Source organism: Paramormyrops kingsleyae, chromosome 21 (assembly GCF_048594095.1).
Source record: "Paramormyrops kingsleyae isolate MSU_618 chromosome 21, PKINGS_0.4, whole genome shotgun sequence".
Lineage (NCBI taxonomy): Eukaryota > Metazoa > Chordata > Actinopteri > Osteoglossiformes > Mormyridae > Paramormyrops > Paramormyrops kingsleyae.
The window spans coordinates 15,936,848-15,955,887 of NC_132817.1; the positions used below are offsets into that span (position 1 = coordinate 15,936,848).

Consider the following 19,040-nt stretch of genomic DNA (forward strand, 5'->3'; position numbering starts at 1 on the left):
CGAGCTCGCTGTCCTCTGCCTCGGTGGACCTGTGCGTTGCATATGTGTGCCTCTGTGTAACTTTTGGCTTTTCTGCATTCCGTATTAGCATGCCTGCTTTCAGCAAGCTTATCCTCCTCAACCCGCTTGAATCGAACTGCAACTTTATTTGCCACAAATGCAAGTGTAGTTGAAATACATTGGAATTGTTGCATTTTAAACCTTGACTTGCTCAGTCCATGGTTTAAAGCCAACAAACTAGATTGTGACATTTCAAAAGATGCATTCAGGAATGCTATAATATTAAATAAATGTATGGGGGGGGGGGGGGAAGCAAACTTTTCAAGCTGTTCGTGTGCTGGGTCGATGTCACGGTATGTGAGTGGTTTTTTTCTTAGGGATGGCTTATGTGGAGAAAGCAGGGGTTGTTTGTGGGGGTGCGGAGGGGGCTCTTTGACGGACAACGAGTGGGATTGTGTGGCTTCTGAACCACCGGCTGGGCTCCACAAGGGGCCCAGTGTGTCCAGCAAACCTCTCCATCCCCTTCGCATTCATCCGCCCTGTGGGCGTTCGACCCTTTTCCCCCCCTTTGGGTTTCCTTGCTTCACTCCTTTTGTATAGTGAACGCCGTCACTGTGCAAGATGAATGTTGCGTGACAAGGTGCGTGTTTGGCAAGTTTGGCATGTTTCTCCGGTAGGATGAGTTCCCGGTAGGAGCAAATATGTGGACCGTCAGGCGATCCCCAAGGACTGGATTGGGAAACGCTGTTTTACAGGATGTAATTCAGATTCACTGTAGGATCTTCTGCTTGATGCTCCTTCTGACCGCAGTGTCTCCTTTCAGCATCCCGACTCTGTGACGTCCGAGGACCCCTTCCCTGCTGCAGTGAAGCCCCGCTGTCCAGCGATGGCGTCACCTCAGCTGAAGTACCTGTCCTTGGGGGTGCTGGTGCTGCAGACCACCTCACTGGTGCTGACCATGCGCTACTCACGCACTCTGCCTGGCGACGGACCACGATACCTGGCCTCCTCAGCTGTGGTGATTGCTGAACTGCTCAAGATACTCACCTGTGTCCTACTCGTCTTCAAGGACCACAGTGAGTTGCATGTGTGGTTCAGCTGCTTGATTGTTTGATTGCTCACTAGAATACTATACATACAAGCACGAAGAACCGCCTTTGATAAATTCAGGTTCTCGTCAGGTTCAGGTTCTCGTCACATTGCTGTACCAGGCTGAAGCCAGTCAGTCTTCACTTTTAAGTAGTGAGGGGCTTGTCTGATGAGGGAGATGGGAGTTGATGCTCCAGAATGCTGTGAAGGAATTTTATTTGGCTTATTTTCTAGTTAGTTTGTACGTGTTTTTTTTATTTTGAATTTTATTTTCAGTGCTAATCCATTTTGTATGTGGGTCAACGTTCTATTGCTGCATCTCAAATGATGTGACACAAACTATTGTTAACCTATGAATAGCAAGGAATCATCAGCCTTGCCTGGTGCAGCATTGACCACATTTCCTCATGTTTATGTCTCAGGTTACAGCGTCAGGGCGCTGAATAGCGTGCTCACAGAAGAGATCTTGAAGAAGCGCATGGAGACACTGAAGTTGGCCATCCCTTCAGGCATCTACACCTTGCAGAACAACCTGCTATATGTCGCTCTATCCAACCTGGATGCAGCCACCTACCAGGTATGAAGGCGTGAGGCACAATACAGCACAAGGAACCTCACCCGTGTGTATCAGTCATCGTTTGTGGGAGGGTGTGTCTGCTTATAGGCGTTCCCCAGGCCAGTGGACATTTCTCCCCTGTCTTTTGATATGAGTGTAGGTGTTCATTCTCTGTTCTCTCCCCCCCCCCGTCTTCTCCAGGTGACGTACCAGCTGAAAATCCTAACCACAGCCCTGTTCTCTGTCTCCATGCTGGGCCGCCGGCTGAGTGTATACCAGTGGCTCTCGCTGCTCATCCTCATGGCTGGGGTGGCACTCGTGCAGGTCCGTACTGGTTCGGCAGCTTCTGCAATCCCTCCATTCCCTGCTCGCCGGTGACTGCAGTGTCTCGTGTCCGCCTGTAGTGGCCCTCGGAGTCCTCGGCCCCTGATCAGAAGCAGCTGTCCGCCGGCTCCCAGCTAGCGGGGGTCGTGTCCGTACTGGTTGCCTGCTTCTCCAGTGGCTTTGCGGGCGTCTACTTCGAGAAGATCCTGAAAGAGAGCAAGCAGAGCGTCTGGGTCCGCAACATCCAGCTGGGTTCGTCTGATTGCGCATTTCTCTGGCCTTGCATTTCATCACGCCTGCTGCCCTCGCTTGTCGTATCATTCATGCCTGTCTGCCTTCGTCTCTGTGTTTGCGTCTGGGTTTTGTCTCTGTCTGCCTGTTTATCTTGCATCTCCCTCTCTGCATTGTCCCCCACTGTTGTGTTTTGTGGCTTATTTCCATCAATTTGTATTGTTTTTCATTGCTTTCTGTGTTCCTTTTAACACCCTGCAGTGCAGTTATGTTCAATAGACTTATGGTTATGTGCGAAACAGGCTTCTAGTCAGTTACTGTGCATTAAGGAAGCTTATTTAGTTATACTGGACCACTGTCATTTAGCACTTGAGTAGTTTGTATCCAAATGCCTGCTTCTTGACACACGTGCACGCACACACACATGTGCACACACAGTCCACATATTCATATCTTTATGGGGACACTCCATTCATTTCTAACTCTAATCCTAATCCCAACTATGAGGACTTTAACCAAGTAAATATAGGACTTTTGGCTATTTTTTTGTTTTGGTTTTTTTTTTGATGGCATTCGCAGATTTTTATAGAACTGAGGTTATCCATTACTTGAGTTGTGAGGGAGCATCAGTTACGGCGTTATGGCCATGTGGCGCGTTTCCCTGAGCGTGATCCGGCTCACAGGATCCTCACTGCTGAGGACCCGAGCGGCTGGACCAGGCCAAGGGGACGCCCACGTAACCCCAGCAGCTAGACCGTCATTTGCGGAGGGTGGGACTGGACTGCGTGTCGGCCTCGGGGGGGTCGCCAACTGGCGTCCCAAGGTTTTTTGTTGTGTGGTGGGTGCAGCAACTCACTCTAACAGTGCGTGCTCCCCAACCTGACCTGACCGGTCCTTGTGGGGACCAATAAAGTGCAGGTTTTTATCACATTGTGCAGAAATCTGGTCCCCACGATGTAATAATTACAAAAACACACACACGCACTGTTCTCCTCCTTAACTCAGACTGTGATTAACAGCATAGTATCTTTCCCTTCAGGGTTGTTTGGTTTGGTGTTTGGACTGATGGGGATGTTTGTTTACGATGGCGAGAGGGTGAAGGAGTCTGGAATGTTCCAGGGCTACAACAAGATCACCTGGATGGTCGTTGCACTGCAGGTGAGTGACGTTTGTGTCTGGCTGCAGATATCGCTCTCCTTCTCACATATTTGCTTACAGAAGCCCTATCAGGTTCTCCCAACCTGAAGGTTAAACTACAAAGTGGTTTTACTGGCTTTGCCAGCTCTCTTGAGGCTTACATCTGAGATTTGCATACTACACATTGTAGCTTAGTTTTAGATGGCTATTTTGTGGTGATAATTTACGCCGTATGCCTAACCTGCTCTGGGCAGGTTTAAATGCGGGCTTTCAAGTTAAAATGAGTGCAAGACCCACCCTTTCTCCAAAAACACATTCAAACCACCCTTTCACCAAAATGTAGCTCATATAACAGCCTTCCTTTGACTAAGTAACTGGAATGGGTGATAGCACCATTTTTTTCCTTTTTTTTAAAAAATCTGATACAAATTAAATGAAATGAAGTTTTTTATATCAATACTTAGTGCCAGTCCATTGTGGCCCTTTGCCAGGGGTAGATTAAACTTGCCAAGGGGAGGGGTGCTTGACGATTAACTGTGCCTGGTGGGGTGGGTATTGTTTACCTCTTATCTATCAAAGGGTAGCTCTTAGTTTGCATCGTTAGATTTCCATGCAGATACGCCGCCTTTCATGCCAATGCGTACAGACAAACCAGTAAGTCTATTTACCGAGTTTATGATCACCGTCATGGTACCATATGACGCTGATTACAGTGTTAACTCTAGGTAGGAAAAACCTTGCTTGGTAAGACCCCACTTGAGGTGGAGGTGTGTGAAATGCCTTTCTCTCCCTCTCCTCCCCAAGGCTCTAGGGGGGCTGGTAATTGCTGCTGTTATCAAGTATGCAGACAACATCCTGAAGGGCTTCGCCACGTCACTCTCCATCATCCTGTCCACTGTCATTTCATACTTCTGGTTGGAGGACTTTGATCCTACCAGGTAAACATACACGTGCGCGCAGGTAGAGGTACGCAGAAAACCACTGAGTTAAGAATGACTGACTTATGGGCAACTCGCACTTAGACTGACTGCCAGAAAGCCTATTATATAAAAAATTTAGGTTCAATTCGGGGTTCATAATAATAAACGCACGCATGACTTTGTGATGCTGGTGAAAACATTGAACGGCTTCAGTGGTTCGTAGATTCAAGGTACAGTATGGTTCTGTATGCAGATACTTTTATTACTGTATTATTATTCCTAACCGACCTCAAATTTGCCTTAGACAGACTTTAGTGGAGGGAGTGGATTCCATTCACGACCTGGGGACTGCCCGTACTGACTGCGATTTCCAAATAGGTCGTTTGTTTTTCTGCTCATATTTAGTTAATGCTATCAGAATGGGGGGGGTGGTTCAGTTCATGAACCAATCTTTGGTGTACACGTGCTGTAACAAGTAGTGGTTTGCCCTCTGACTCGCTAAATCAATATCTAACATGACTGGAGGGGCAACTCCCTGTGACACTCCTGACATCCCGGAGTTTATGAACGGCAGGAACATTGTTCAGGCATCGATTCTCACCTGCCAGCTCCTTAATGCAAACAGGATCTGAATCAAGGATCCTGTCACAAGATGTACAATATAGCTCCATACCTGGGTTGCGAAATGAATGTGAAATTAATTTCTGGAAAGGTTTACTCTGTTAATCATGAACTTGTGTACCTTGTAGTGTGCGTTTTTTCTCTTGTTTTTTTTTTTTTTTCTTCCTAGAAAGTTACTGTACGGCTAATGTTCTTTGAAGGAGAAGACACTTCCTGTTAGTTCATATTTACCACCAAACCTTTATATTAAGCAACTTAAAACGGATTGACCGTTGACGGATTGACTGACTAGGCAACGTTATCTTTAATGCATTTTGAGTAATTGCAGATGGAAGACGGACAGAGAAGACCTGCATCTCTGCCCTTCTTGAGTTGTTTTTCTTCTGTCTCCCTGTGTCTTCTTGCAGTGTCTTCTTCCTGGGCACCTTGCTGGTCATCGTTGCCACCTTCCTGTACGGTTACGAGGGAGGGCCCTCGCCCAATCCCAGCCGTGCCTGAAGTGGCCCTGCTGAAAAGAGCGGGGGGGAGGGGGGGTGGTGGTGGGAGCATGGGATTAAGGAGCGGACATCTCGATGAGGAGAAGTGGCCTTGGTTTGGAGGATTCGTACTGTGAGGGAAGGAGAAGACGTGGTGGTGAGGGGCTGGAGGAGGTGGGGACTGCGGGCAAGGGACACAAAGCCTGTCAGTCCTGCGGGAATATGAGTGAGGAGCAATTTAGCAGATGCCACACCCACTGCAAGTACTGCAAAAAGACTGGGTCTGGTAGTTGCCCCCCCACACTACATTCCAGTAGCCCCTCCCTTAGGTTTCCTGACTCTCAAAACCTAGTTTTTTTTTTTTGTCTGTATATTTGGGAAGAAACATTTTTAAAGTATGAATGTGTTCTGAGGTCATAATGTGTATAAATGAGGAATAAAACATTTCTATTTAAAGTGTTTCTATTTATTGAGATTTTCAAAGACATTGTTTTCACAACTTAATGTTTAATTTACCCCCTTGTCCCTGATTAGGGAAAGTGTGTATTTGTGTGTCGGTGGGTGAACGAATGGGTGGATGTCTGCTTTAGTTGTATTAACTTAACTCTGTTTTTTTATGGTATATAACAGGCGCGGATATTGTTTATCGTGAATCCTCGCTAGTCGATAGACATTTTTTACAGAATAAAATATGTAAACCAGCTCTATCCATTAGTCTTCTAAACGCGTATCCTGGTAATTGCTTAACAAGGAAGTATTTAATAGTGAGATTTATTTCAAATGTGTTAAATACTTATACTCGTGCCCTGTCTCAGAATCGCCACTAAAGTGTTATTGGACCGCAGTGCCCCCAAGGTTTCTGGATTTTTTCCACTGAATTGTATGAGTAGTTTGGCGAGATGAGCGAACATTTGAGCGATCAGGAAGAGCACGAAAGGCGGAGCGCCCGTGCCTCCAGGGGCGTGTGAAAGCGATGAAAGGTAGGTAGATAAAGGGCTACATCTGCGCGAGAGCCCCGCTGTTCTCGCTGCCTATTGGTTATATTCGTGGTGACGTAAACGGATGTTGGAACTGTCGCATTTCCTCGTTGACACGCAGTAACCTGGTTTATGGTCTTCCTTCCGACTATTTCAGGATAGTCCTTCGGGGCCGGCTTTCATTTGTCGCGTCGCGCCTTTCTGCTGGATGCTTTACGTTTGCTGGCGTCTTGTGTCGGGTGTCGGCAGCGATGAAACCGCAGGTGGTGTTCGTGTTGGGGGGTCCCGGAGCAGGGAAGGGCACCCAGTGTGCCAAAATCGTTCAGGTATGGGGTGGAGATAAAGAATTATTTTTCGGTGTGCATGTTGTGTGCTGTTTTGCGTAGAAAAGTGTGTAGGAATGACATAATTTTTAATAAAATGAATAAATGTGGTTTTAGGTCAGCTGAATTTTAGTGGAAATTTGACTTAACGAGTTCTTATACATCTATATCTTTCATTCCTTATCCTTAACAGCAGTTATATGGTCCCTGTCTCTGACTGATGGTTAAGGTTTTTGTGTTTTTGAAGGTGAACGCAGTAATTATATCAGACTGGAACTGAGTCACAGACCAGGGTCTCTCTCTTCTTGAAGCTGCCAGGCTGGCAATAGGCAAGCCGTAGCCAATCCGTCGTATGTGGCCAGTATGGTGTGACACATTGGAGGAAAGGATCCAAAGTTCTCTATTAATTTGCACATGCACGTACATAGATACCAGCAACCACGTGTGATGATCTTTTGAATGGATCAGATTGCCTCTACCATTACAAAAGAAAGAAAATGCTCAGCTTTTTACTGCATGCTCCTGTCAGTGACTTAAGTTGGTCTAGGAGTTCAGCACATTTGATGTACCTTCAAGCCTTGAAACCGTCTCTTTAAGAATTTCAATTACATCCACCTGTCGGCCGGGGACCTTCTGCGGGAGGAGAGGAGCCGTGAGGGTTCAGAGGTTGGCCAGCTGATTGATAGCTATATCAAGGACGGCAAGATCGTCCCTGTGGAGATCACCATCAAACTACTGAAGCAGGTACATCGGCAACAAGGTTATCCTAGGCTAGTGGTAGGGCACCTAATCCATGGAGGGCCGGTGCAGGTTTTTGGGATGACCTCTCAGTCAGCCAATAATAAAGCAGAGGTTTTCAGCTCCAGTCCTGGGGACCCACTGTTATTGGCTGATCGAGAGGTCATCCCAAAAACCCGCACCGCCCCCCCTGGCCTTGACGGTACATTTCGTCGCAATTAATATATTTTTATATAGTGCTTATTCCAACAAAGTTGGCCCAAAGCACTATACAAATGTTTAATACGAATAGCCACACAGATTGATGAATAAATGGTTAATGCAGAGATATTCTATGTCGGGAAAAGTTAGAAGGCATCTGAGGAGTTGAACATTGAATTTGTATTGCATTAGTGTTGCACATGCATCAAAACTGGTCCCATGTACTGTATGGCCATAGCTTCAGGTGAGGAAATGACCTCATTCTCTTCCAGTAAAATATGCATTTCCCTTGAATCACCAAGTTTCGGTTAAGCAATTAACTGCAAATCAGAAAAAACAACAACAAAAGAATAAAGAATGTCTCACATTCTTGCTGAGATGACTGAGGATAGGATGAGTGTAATCAGCCATGAACCATAGAACTAAAATCATCCCCACCCTTACAGTAAACACAATGTCAGGTATGTAACAGCACAGAGGAAACATATGATTCACGTTTACCGCTTACACTAACAAAACTGGTATGTTATTATTCAGTGTGTAGAGTAGACGCACAGAAATGAACAGAACCGTTCAACTGGTGAAGATAATGGCGTGGCAGCCATTTTTCTTGAAGAGCTCAGCGATTCCCTTTCATCGGTCTAAATATATTCGTTTCTTCGGCTCCTAGGCCATGGAAAAGATCATGCAGCAAGACCAAGAGAAGTACAACTTCCTGATTGATGGCTTTCCCCGTAATAAGGATAACCTGCAGGGCTGGGAGAAGGACATGGAGGGCAAGGCTGATGTCAGATTCATTCTGTTCTTTGACTGCAGCAATGAGGTAATTGAGGGCTGGTGGATGGAAGGATGAGAGGAAAAGTGCAAAAGAAAAAACCGTTATAGAATGGTGAGGATGTTCCTTGGAAGGAGGTTTTTTAAAAGAATTCATGTAGACCAGTTTTTCTTAGCTGGTTTAGTCCACATCATTCCTCAGTCATTAAGTCATGACCCTAAGATTTATGTTTGCATTTTTTTTGTTTAATTCACCATTGGGGGGATCTGATGGTCGAACAAAGCAAATGATTTCCAGGACGGCGCTGTGCATCGTTCCTGCCCACAAAAGTCCGACATCACGATGATTTTTCAAAATGATTTTTTTAACCAAACAATCTGAAAATGGTTCTGTGTCCAATTTTGGGTCGCGACCCACCGGTTGAAAACCACTGCCATATACTGTGTAATGCTGGCCGATTAGGGAGCCAGCGGACTTTGAAAGACTGGTGCCGTGTGTCTACAGGTGTGTGTCAACAGGTGTTTGGAGCGCGGGAAGAACAGCGGGCGCACAGATGACAACAGGGAGAGTCTGGAAAAACGGTAACCACTCCTGCAGTCAGTCGCACTCGCCCTGCCCCCTGCGGGGTCTCTGTGCCGCCTGCATTTCAGTGGTCTGTTACACACACACACACATCCACACCAAGCATGTCCATCTGACTGCAGCCTGTCTGTGTCATAGGATCCAGACCTATCTGACGTCTACACGGCCAATCATTAACCAGTACTCGAAGCAGGGGAAGGTGCGAACGGTGGACGCTTCTCGCAGCGTGGAGGAGGTGAGTGCAGCCGTGCCTTTGTGATCCCATGACTCTCCAAACCCCGTCGATCCTAAAACCTTCCGTCTCTGCTCCCTCAGGTGTTTGCAGACGTGAAGAGGATCCTCGAAACGGAGGGGTAGATGCTCTCACCATCCTATTGCCCCGCACGCACATCAACTCGCATCCCTCTGTGGGATGTGTGGGGCACGTGATGTTGTGATGCGTGTGTATGAGCGTGTGTGTGTCCGCGTGTGTGTCCGCGTGTGTGTCCGCGTGTGTGTCCGCGTGTGTGTCCGCGTGTGTGTCCGCGTGTGGTGCATGCATATACACCATGCTCTTCCTCTGCTATGGGAACAACATTGTCCTGCCTGCGGACCTATATCAAAAAACCAGATTCCCTTTAGAGTTTAAACATTGTAGACTTTGTCGTAGATCAGCCTGGTATTTCTGAGACCGAGGGCTTCGGTAATAACAGTGTCAGAGGCAGCTTATAGAGAATAGCAGAGTGTGTGTGTGTGTGTGTGTGTGTGTGCGTGTGCGTGTGTGTGTGTGCGCGTGTGCGTGTGTGTGTGTGGATCACATTAAAACTGGCAGCATATCAACATTCTGCTTGACTGGCAATATAACGAAGAACCAAATATAAAACTAAGGGGCTTGATTGTGCCCGTCCTGCCCGCCTCCAGCTCCTGACAAACTCCACTTTGACACATATGGCTCTCTGATGAGCGTGGAGCAGAGCGGAGTGCCAGCGTGTCATCAGGAGAAGGTTAGGGCCGTTTGCACACGGCTCTTTTGGCACTTTTGTATTTAGAGCTGCTGTTGGACGCCATTCCAGCCGTGGGTACCACCGTGCCCAGTTTTGGTGTGTGCCCGTCCACACCACACCTCCCACTGCACTGAACTGACCCCAAATAGTGCTTTTTTTTTAAAAAAAAAAAAAACATTGTGTGTGTCTCTGTCAAAGCCATGAAAGAAAAAACATTTGAGGATGAAAAAGGACCAGTTTGTTAAACTTGAATGTTTATATTTTTAAATGAGGAAGAACTTAAAAGAAATATTACCTGAATGTGTAAAATATACCTTTTCCCTTCTGCCTTGTGTGATTTCTTAGCAGGTGTGTATATATACAGTATGTGTTGTGTTTATACATGATAACTTTGTAGTTGTTTCATTTGGGTAATTTGGATATGTTACCTGGCTTCTAAAGACTAAATCAACAGTTCTATAAAATATAATTAACCAGCCTGAGTACTGACTCAAGACATGATAAGCAAAATGACAGTGTGCACTACGAAGTCTGATACATGAATCGGACCAGTTAGAGCCACATTTTCAATTGAGTCTACCAAGGATTTCTTTTCACTTGGTTAATATTATAACAGGTGAAATATATATACTGCAGACACATTTTCTGTATAATAATAATGTGGTAATGCACAGTATTTGGTGGATGTTTTATTGAATATTGACAGTAATCACACTGAAATTGAAGCAACTTTACATAGTGATAGCAAAGAGAATGGCAGTTTGGTATGTATTAGCCTGATAGCTCATAAAGTTTTTTATGTATCTTTTTCAAACTTTGCAAACACATCATAAAGGAGAGTAATTAGAATCGATCAAATTTTGATATAAATTGCATCAGAATTGAAGCTATGCCACTCTGGCAGGAGAGGGAAGGATGACTGCTGACAACACTTGACCTTGTGAATATGAGACGTCAAAATGTAAAAACATTATATGGATGATGATCTACACCTTATTCCATTTTGAGGCAAGTTACACAAAAATCAAAGCAGCAGTGCTATGTAGCAGCAAAATCAGCATAACAAGTTATGCCGATTGTTGAGGATTTTACAACATCCTGAATCTTTCAGTTCTTCAAAATTCTTGGTTCTCACAGCAACCAATCCATAAGCTCAAACCTGCTTGGAGCAGGTTTATTCAAAGTAAGCAAGATTTGATCACGTATACAAACAGAGCTCTGTCTACTCAGGAAACTTGTCCAACCACAGCCGTGCCTTTCTCATGACAGGAGCAGATTGCAATCAGTGTGATCATATAAAGAGAAAAGTGTTTTTTTTTCCTGTTCTACAATATAACATTTGCATAATACAGACAATATCAGGGCCATGTGAGAAAAACTATAGTATAGAACAAGCACTAATGTCCATCAACAAAACATTAGTCTTTGGGTGAGATAAAAGTTATACAAATGAATATTCTTTTCCAAAGCCATGAAAATCATTTCTGGAGGGTGGGACTGGACCATGTGTCAGCCTTGGGGGGGGGGGGGGGGGGGGGGTTGTTTGGGGGGTGTGGCAATGTACTGCACCAGTGCATGCTCCATAATCTGACCTGATCTGTACCACCTGACATGGAAGGTTTCAAACATAGAATTACGCCAGACTAAATTATTTTTTTAGTTACCTCAATGCCTGTTGTAATAGCTTTCTTACTCTGCTCATTTGTTCCGACAGTGTACTGTCATCTGGGGAATACGCTGTTGTCATTCTAACAGAATCTAGTTATATATACATACAATGTGCATAATTAGCCCAGTGTCATTTTGAACCGATACAGACATCAGTTAAAAACAAATCCTACATTTAAGCATGTTTACCTTGTCAGCGTAACATGAATGTGGTCCCTAATATTGTGTATGCTAAAATGACTAAGAATTTCTCAAGATTAGATGTGCCGGCCCACTGCTGAGGACTGAGACCTTAGCATGCTAACTTGGTTTCATTGTGTGCATACATATGCTCTGTGATGGACTGGCCATCCAGAGATTGCCCCAGATTTCTGTGCCATCTGGGATGGACTGCAGGCACCCAATGACCCTGACCAGGGTAATTTAGTTGGAAATGTGATGACACTTTTATACATTTGACACCTTCCAGTGTTTATGGACAATTAAGTAATCTGGTTTTCCTATGGCATTTATGTGGTACAGTAAGTGAACATGCACCAGATTAAACAAAGCACAAGTTGATCGAGAGTCCTTAACAATGCTCACCATGCTAATTAACTTGGATTAGGAATATTTTGTTCAGTCAGGCCAGCTATCTTGAATAAAGCTGCTTTCTCTGTTGCAGCCATGGGTACCACTAACTCTGACCAGCTTACAGTGCTTGTGTGGACCCTCACACAGAACTGGCCCCATATAGCGTATTTTTAATGTTGTGCGTGTCACTGTCAAAGTCAAGACAGAAAACCATGCAGTTTCTTGAGGAAATTTTGGTTAGGGGCACGTAAACGATTAAAGGGAACATACGGCGTTTAGTAGTATGTTTCATACATTCCTTTGCAAATGGAGCCATCTGCTGTTAGTTTAACGGTACTTGTTAGTTGTTATTCAAATATATTTCTGTTGTATGTTATGGCGCTGTGGTTAGCACGGTTGTCTGACAAGTCTCGGACTAGGGTTTGATTCCCTGCTCTGGCTATATGTGTGTGGAGTTTACATGTTCTATCCTTAATTGTTGTCGTGGGTTTTTTTTTTCCTCGTACTCTGATTTTCCCCCACAGTCCAAGAACATGCTGAGGTTAATTTGAGTTACTAAATTGCCCGTAGGTGTGACTGTCTGATTGAATGGTGTGTGAATGTGCCCTGCGATGGGTTGACCCCCCAACCTGGGCTGTTCCCCACCTTGGGGCCGTAGCTCCAATCCTTTCAGAAATTGAATGGACGGATGGATTCATGGGTGTCGCCGCCATTAAATCTCACATTATTATTCGTTTGGACCCCCCCCCCCACACACACACACACACACACACACACGCACACACATTTAACATAAAATTTTAGTTTTATGCCAGTGTGTATCCCCCCATTCAAAATGCTTCTGGCGCCCCTGGATGGATTATGGCTAATCATTTGGCCTGTATTAAAAAATAGGTAGAAAAGATGTCACACTCTTCAAAATGTCATGTTTCTATGGTTGCTAGTAACCAGCTAATTTTTAAAATGATATTGATAAGAACTGTAATTGGTGAAATATATACGCGGCTTAAAATATTTTAAAGTAGGATTTATCAGTTCATATTTTTTTGAGTGGGAGATAACAGTTTCTTTTACGTTGGCAATTTCAAATTGTCTATAGGGGAACCGTTCCTCATTTCCCCCCCTCCTTTATTATAACAAGTAACAACACAGCATAGAAACCTTGGCTGGTTATAATCAGGCACTAGTGCTTGGCGCTATTTTATGACGTTTTCCACACGCGCCCTGGTTGTTCCCCCAAAGCGGAAGGAGCGTATGTCTGTCGTTAGCAGCGTTCTATCTGAAGATGGTAATATGCCTTTTTGTTTTTGATTTACGTCGTTTATCCCTTTTTATTTTTCTGAAGCTCTTGGAAGCTTATATTTAATGCCGACCGGTTATCGAGTAGTGGGATATATTTCCGAGTGTCTAATTTATATATGCAGTTTTTCGCATATTTAAAACGTGATTGCATGGGATAAAATCGTCGAATAATGCGTTTAGTGTGCTTTTGATAAAAGTGATCTTTTTAAAAGTGAATTATGATTTAAAATATTCCGGGAAATGTATTTCATGTTTTCTTCAATTTCCATTGCAGCTGTTCTACTCATTTTTCAAGTCGTTGGTGGGAAAAGACGTTGTCGTTGAACTAAAAAACGACCTAAGGTTAGGATTTCTGTGCTTTACGTGGTGGTATCCAAAGGATTTGGACTAAATGTAATATTTGAAACCTTTATCCTTAATGCCATGTCTGACTCCTCCCCCCATCTGATTCTTTGCAGCATATGTGGGACATTACACTCAGTTGATCAGGTGCGGTTATATACGTTTCTTAAGGGCTTTTCTAAAGAGTCTCACTGATTTTAAAATGGGCACACAATGTTCACCGATGAGCCAAAACATTATCACCACCGCCACGTGGAGCGAATAACATTGACTATGTAGAAAATTGGCGCGTGTCAAGGTCTGGGATATAGCCATATAGGTGAGCTAACATTTGGTACTGGTAGTTGACGTGATGAATGCAGAAGAAATGGGTATTGGTAAATGTCGGAGTGACTGAGTACGGCCAAAGTGTTTTAGCTAGACAACTGGATCAGAGTATCTGCGATACTGCGAGGATTGTGGAGAGTCCTCGCTGCCCGACACCGTGGCAGTGCTTTGTGGTTCTCTCCTCGGATCACTGTCGGTATTCGCCACGGCTGCCCTAGACTTCCACCGTTTTTACGAGATGGTCAGCATTGTTTCACATGGAGGTAGCCATAATGTTGTGGTTCATTGGTGTAAAAATGCATTTATGTAATTCAACAGTAATGCACATTAATGGATAGTTCATTGCAATTCCTATTTTTTCCCCTTTACAGTACCTGAATATTAAACTAACAGACATAAGTGTGACAGATCCAGAGAAGTATCCCCATATGGTGAGTTTTGTTGTGGCATTATCGGTTATTTCTCTTGTGAAATGCTGGTTACAAGGTTGTCGTATCTTTTTGTTGAAATGGTAAGTAAATGAATGTATTCATTAATTCCTGTATTAATAACAAGAGGGACATTCTCTTACAGCAGAATTAACAAAATAACATTATATAGCATACATCGCAGCAGGCGTGTTTAAAAAAATTCAAATAAAAGAAAGTCAATAATGGGCTGATAATGTATCATTCACCTCCATACTTTTAACTTTTGAACAACTTGGTTACTAAATACTTGAAATATATATATATATATATATATATATATATATATATATTACGGTTCAAGCACTCGTATTTAGTCAGTTTGTGTTCTTTTTCTGTTTCACGTGGAACAGTTCGGCAGAAGAACAAAACAGCCCTGAAAAAATGTTATATAATGTCTTATTTTGTTCAGTTAAGCATTTCCGTTCAATCTAATTGAATACTTGGAATATGTTTACACTTCAGGCACTTGGATATTTAGTCTATATTTCCTCAAATTCAAAATTTCACATTTTTTTGTATTAAGTTGGGGAAAATTGTGAATAAATCATAATAATCATAATTCATTCTGACTTTCTATACTGACTTTAAAAAAATACTTTAGAGAAATTTTAATAATAGTAATATTTTGAATATTAATAGTGATATGGTTAAAACACTATTTCCAAGTGTATGATGCATTACTGAAACTGTAATTTGGAAATCTTGGTAACATGTACATGAAACCAGACAGCGCTTGACTGTTCAGACTTAAAAGTGACTTACAAGTCTGCCAGACAGGTTAATGTGCGACATAAATGATTCCTTTGCCTTTCTGTACAATGGAATTGGTAAAGTAGTTCATTCTAAATTTTAATGATGCAAGGTACAGCTGGTTCATAGTGACTAAGAACTAAGATTTGTATGCCATCAAGCACACTTTTGCTTCATGAAAGTCTGTCTGATAGATTTTAACTTGTTTTTCCCCGTTCATCAGTTGTCCGTGAAGAACTGCTTCATCCGTGGCTCAGTGGTGCGCTACGTGCAGCTCCCTGCGGATGAGGTGGACACGCAGCTGCTGCAGGACGCTGCGCGCAAAGAAGCCATGCAGCAGAAACAGTGACATGCTGCCCTCTGCTGGCTGTCTGTTGCAGCTGAACTCGCATCTCCAGTGACTCTGTTTTGAGTTTGACAACACTAGGGGCAAAGAATAACTTCTGAGGAATGTTTGTTGTTTTATCTTTGCATTATCCAGTTGCCCCAACAGGCGTGAAGCCTGTTGATAGCACACTGAGTATAGTTCCTACTTGATATAATTTGATCTCTCTAATGTCTTCCTATTCAAAAATCCCCCTGATAGGAGGCTGAGAACTACCTCTGCAAGAAGTGCGATGAGACAATTGAGAGAATTTTACTTTTTTTTCCCCCTCAAAAAGGTTACAATAAAAATAGATTTTTCTTTGCCCTCAAAAAAGATCAAAATAAAAATAGATTTTTCTTTGCCCTCAAAAAGATTAAAATAAAAATAGATTTCTTTTTCCTTCAGCAGGTCTAATCAAAAGTTTATAACTCTGTATGGGATTAATTTTAGTTATAAACGGAAGCTCCTAATTTTGTTATGTTAAGTAAGTGTTGTCATACTTTTTGGAGTCATGGGGAATGTTTTTGTTTGTGTTAATTGTTTCCATCATTTGTTTAAAGGTTTGAAATAAACATTTTTTTCATTACCATTTGCCTGGTTCAGTGTTATAGTTGCATAAAAATAACTTTAAACAACAAGAAACAAATCTGCATATAGAACAATTAACCCACAGAACAGAATAAATTGGTGTGATTGTAAATGTGGTTTTGTAAGAGGTATGTATGTTGTATGTGTTGCTTAGTCCATTTTTGTCATTAATCTAGTGCCTGGCTATAGTGATTTTGGCCTATTTCAGGAATTGCATTGCAAAAGGTAGGACGAAGTTAATGAAGATTAACAAATTAGACTTATTTAAGGTTTTCAGAAAATGTTATGGTGATTGTATGCAACCAGTTGGGAGGTGACTAAATTAGTTTTATTAGCACTTAAATGAACCAAACATGAAACTATATCTATGTTACTTTGTGTTTTTGCTGAAGTAATCCGAGATTGAACTTTTCATTATCCTGCAGACTCGTTGAGGATTCTCATTGTAAAATATAGGATTAAAAATAGATCCAGCTGTAATTCTTTTTTTATAATACGATTGGTGCTCTTCGTTATCCATTCTTGTGGACTTTACTGGGTTAAATAGACTTGAAAATACTAGTATGTGACTTTTAAGTTGAAGACGTGTTTAGAATAGGCTGTTACATCATATCTACGTAAGTCTAGTCCTAATGAGATTATCAATGACCAGCTGACAAATCTAAACTCACAAGGTCAAAGGTCACCGTAACCATTAACCACTATTAGGAAACGCTGCTGTGCAGAATTACTGGTAAGCCCACCTAAATCTAGAAAACTTTTCGTTTTTCTCCAGCAGCCAACTAAAGACGACGTAAGACGAAATAATACAAAGTCTGAGTTACTGGTGGCAGAAGTGAGGATATAAAGGGATCGTTGTTTCACTTTGAAGTCTGTCAGCCAATTTAAAATGGCAAACGTTTGAGTTTAGTGTATATATCATGTCTACAGAGGTTTGATCGCACGTGTTATTTTTGAAATGCCGGAACCTGGACCTGACAGCATTATGGTAAGCAAAACAAATTCGTATTCATATAGGCATATAAATATAAATTATTCCCTTCCTATGAAGGCTTAATTAATTCTGACCAAGTCCGCTGGCTGTGAGCTATTTTTAACTTTTATGTTATTGTTTACAGAATAACTCCACTTCCGAGGAATTAAAAACGGACTATAGAGAAGGACCGGCTGACAATGTGCTTTCTGATAACGAGGTAAGTGATTCCATTGCGTTTTCTTTAGCTTTAACTCTGAATTTTTCGTAACAGCGGAGTGCTTTTAAATTAGGTTGATTTAGCTTTCATCACATTGCTTCCCCGCACCCCCTCAATTGGAACACGGTGCGCTGTCCTTATTGCGAAATTAAATAAATTACAGCAAAATGTACCCAAACTTTGCAGCCGCTTCAAGTGCTTCAAACCACGGCTTCATTATTCTATAGGCCAGTATTTTGTTTCCTAGTTTTGAAAAGCATATAAACTAACCCCAGTTTGATAAAACAATGGAAAAAATTGTGATCGTAATCTGTGAGTCTCCTTTCAGATAGATGGAGAAGATGATGATGATGTCGGTACAGTCTATGCGCGCGACTCGTCTTTTGAGGATTTTTCAGATAACGAGGTGGATAAAACCGGATTTTATTCCATTGGCAGGAAAACTAAAGTTAAAAAAGCACCCACTAGGTTTCACAAGCGGTTGTTTCCCTTTAGATCTCAACTCGGAAAGAGTTTCACTGGAGACTGGGACCGGCCGATCTCAATGACACGCTGATATACGACTTTCCGGAATTTCAGGCTGAGCTGGAAAAGGGAGCGAACGAGGAGGCGGCGCACAACCTGACATAAGTCATTTAAAACGCTGCCCTTAACGCTTTTATTGTATTTTCACAATTCGTAATAAAGAATCTGTATCCGCGTAAGTAGTAGTACTTATTCTGATCACTTTAAGCGCCGAGTTTTAGCTTGAATTAAGCTGCTCTGTTTGCATGATAAAGCAGAGGGTTGCCAGCTTTGCTCAACTGGCTGTCGTGAGATTGTCAATTCGAGACAAGACTGCGCACACATGCATGCGCAGTTATACGTATGTAACAGTTTTAATATCTTATAAATACTCTGTAGGGTATTCCAGCTGCCCCAACGCTTTTAATGTAGCCGAATTTAGGTTTGCCTCTTGCGTGAGATTCTGATGTGCGAGTGTCACGCCAGATGCGTGAGAGTTTGCAAATCCTGGATAAAAAGATGTATTGCACAACAGGTGCTTGTAGGCTATGTGGAAAGTTCGGTAAGCCACCCTGGCAACTGTAAGATTATTGATGGGCTCTTCAGTTGGACAACAGGTTAGGAAACTGGACTTCATGGGAAATGACATTTAATACTTACTGAAAATGATGCCGAGAATGTCCGAAATGAAGCAACAATTTTCAGAACAGTTTGTCTACTTTTTGCGCGTAAGCAGGATTTATTACAATGAACATCCTTTTTAGGATATCTATTATATTTCTCCAGAAGGTTTAGTTTCGGCAGAATAATTAGAGGAAACGTACTTTAGAAAACAGTGGTGTTGCTTCTGCACGTTATCCAAAATGGGCACAAAATGTAACTAAAAAAGTGCAAGGTACAGTCAAGGAAGTGAAGTTGAGCGACAACCTCAGAGGCGTCTAGATCGGAATGTGTAGGGAGGCGCCCATCGAGCGTTTAAGGATATTCCACATGTGACGATCGAATGCAGCGTCCGCGAGTTTA

The 19,040-nt window shown here is 42.8% G+C and overlaps 3 protein-coding genes across 6 annotated transcripts in view; all 3 read left to right on the plus strand.

Moving 5' to 3' along the window:
- Nucleotides 1–5,810, plus strand: part of slc35a3b (solute carrier family 35 member A3b) — an 8,171-nt gene extending 2,361 nt beyond the window's left edge. For 3 of the 4 annotated variants that reach the window (XM_023798020.1, XM_023798019.2, XM_023798017.2), the window contains exons 2-8: nt 824–1,076; nt 1,512–1,666; nt 1,847–1,969; nt 2,050–2,221; nt 3,240–3,358; nt 4,142–4,275; nt 5,286–5,810. In XM_023798020.1, the coding sequence (XP_023653788.1) occupies nt 887–1,076; nt 1,512–1,666; nt 1,847–1,969; nt 2,050–2,221; nt 3,240–3,358; nt 4,142–4,275; nt 5,286–5,376 (984 nt within the window). In that variant the 5' untranslated portion in view covers nt 824–886 and the 3' untranslated portion in view covers nt 5,377–5,810. Of the gene's footprint in view, nt 1–367; nt 641–823; nt 1,077–1,511; nt 1,667–1,846; nt 1,970–2,049; nt 2,222–3,239; nt 3,359–4,141; nt 4,276–5,285 lie in introns of those variants that run through there. The other variant, XM_023798018.2, reaches the window with a different exon arrangement.
- Nucleotides 5,811–6,416: 606 nt separating this feature from the next.
- Nucleotides 6,417–10,258, plus strand: cmpk (cytidylate kinase). The gene is made up of 6 exons (XM_023798082.2): nt 6,417–6,657; nt 7,252–7,398; nt 8,264–8,416; nt 8,873–8,949; nt 9,089–9,185; nt 9,266–10,258. The coding sequence occupies exons 1-6, from the start codon at nt 6,583–6,585 to the stop codon at nt 9,305–9,307; spliced, it is 591 nt and encodes a 196-aa protein (XP_023653850.1). The 5' UTR covers nt 6,417–6,582; the 3' UTR covers nt 9,308–10,258.
- Nucleotides 10,259–13,306: 3,048 nt separating this feature from the next.
- On the plus strand, nt 13,307–16,318 carry smx5. Its single transcript, XM_023797905.2, has 5 exons — nt 13,307–13,462; nt 13,751–13,818; nt 13,935–13,965; nt 14,517–14,576; nt 15,589–16,318. The coding sequence occupies exons 1-5, from the start codon at nt 13,460–13,462 to the stop codon at nt 15,712–15,714; spliced, it is 288 nt and encodes a 95-aa protein (XP_023653673.1). The 5' UTR covers nt 13,307–13,459; the 3' UTR covers nt 15,715–16,318.
- Nucleotides 16,319–19,040: the final 2,722 nt, after the last annotated feature.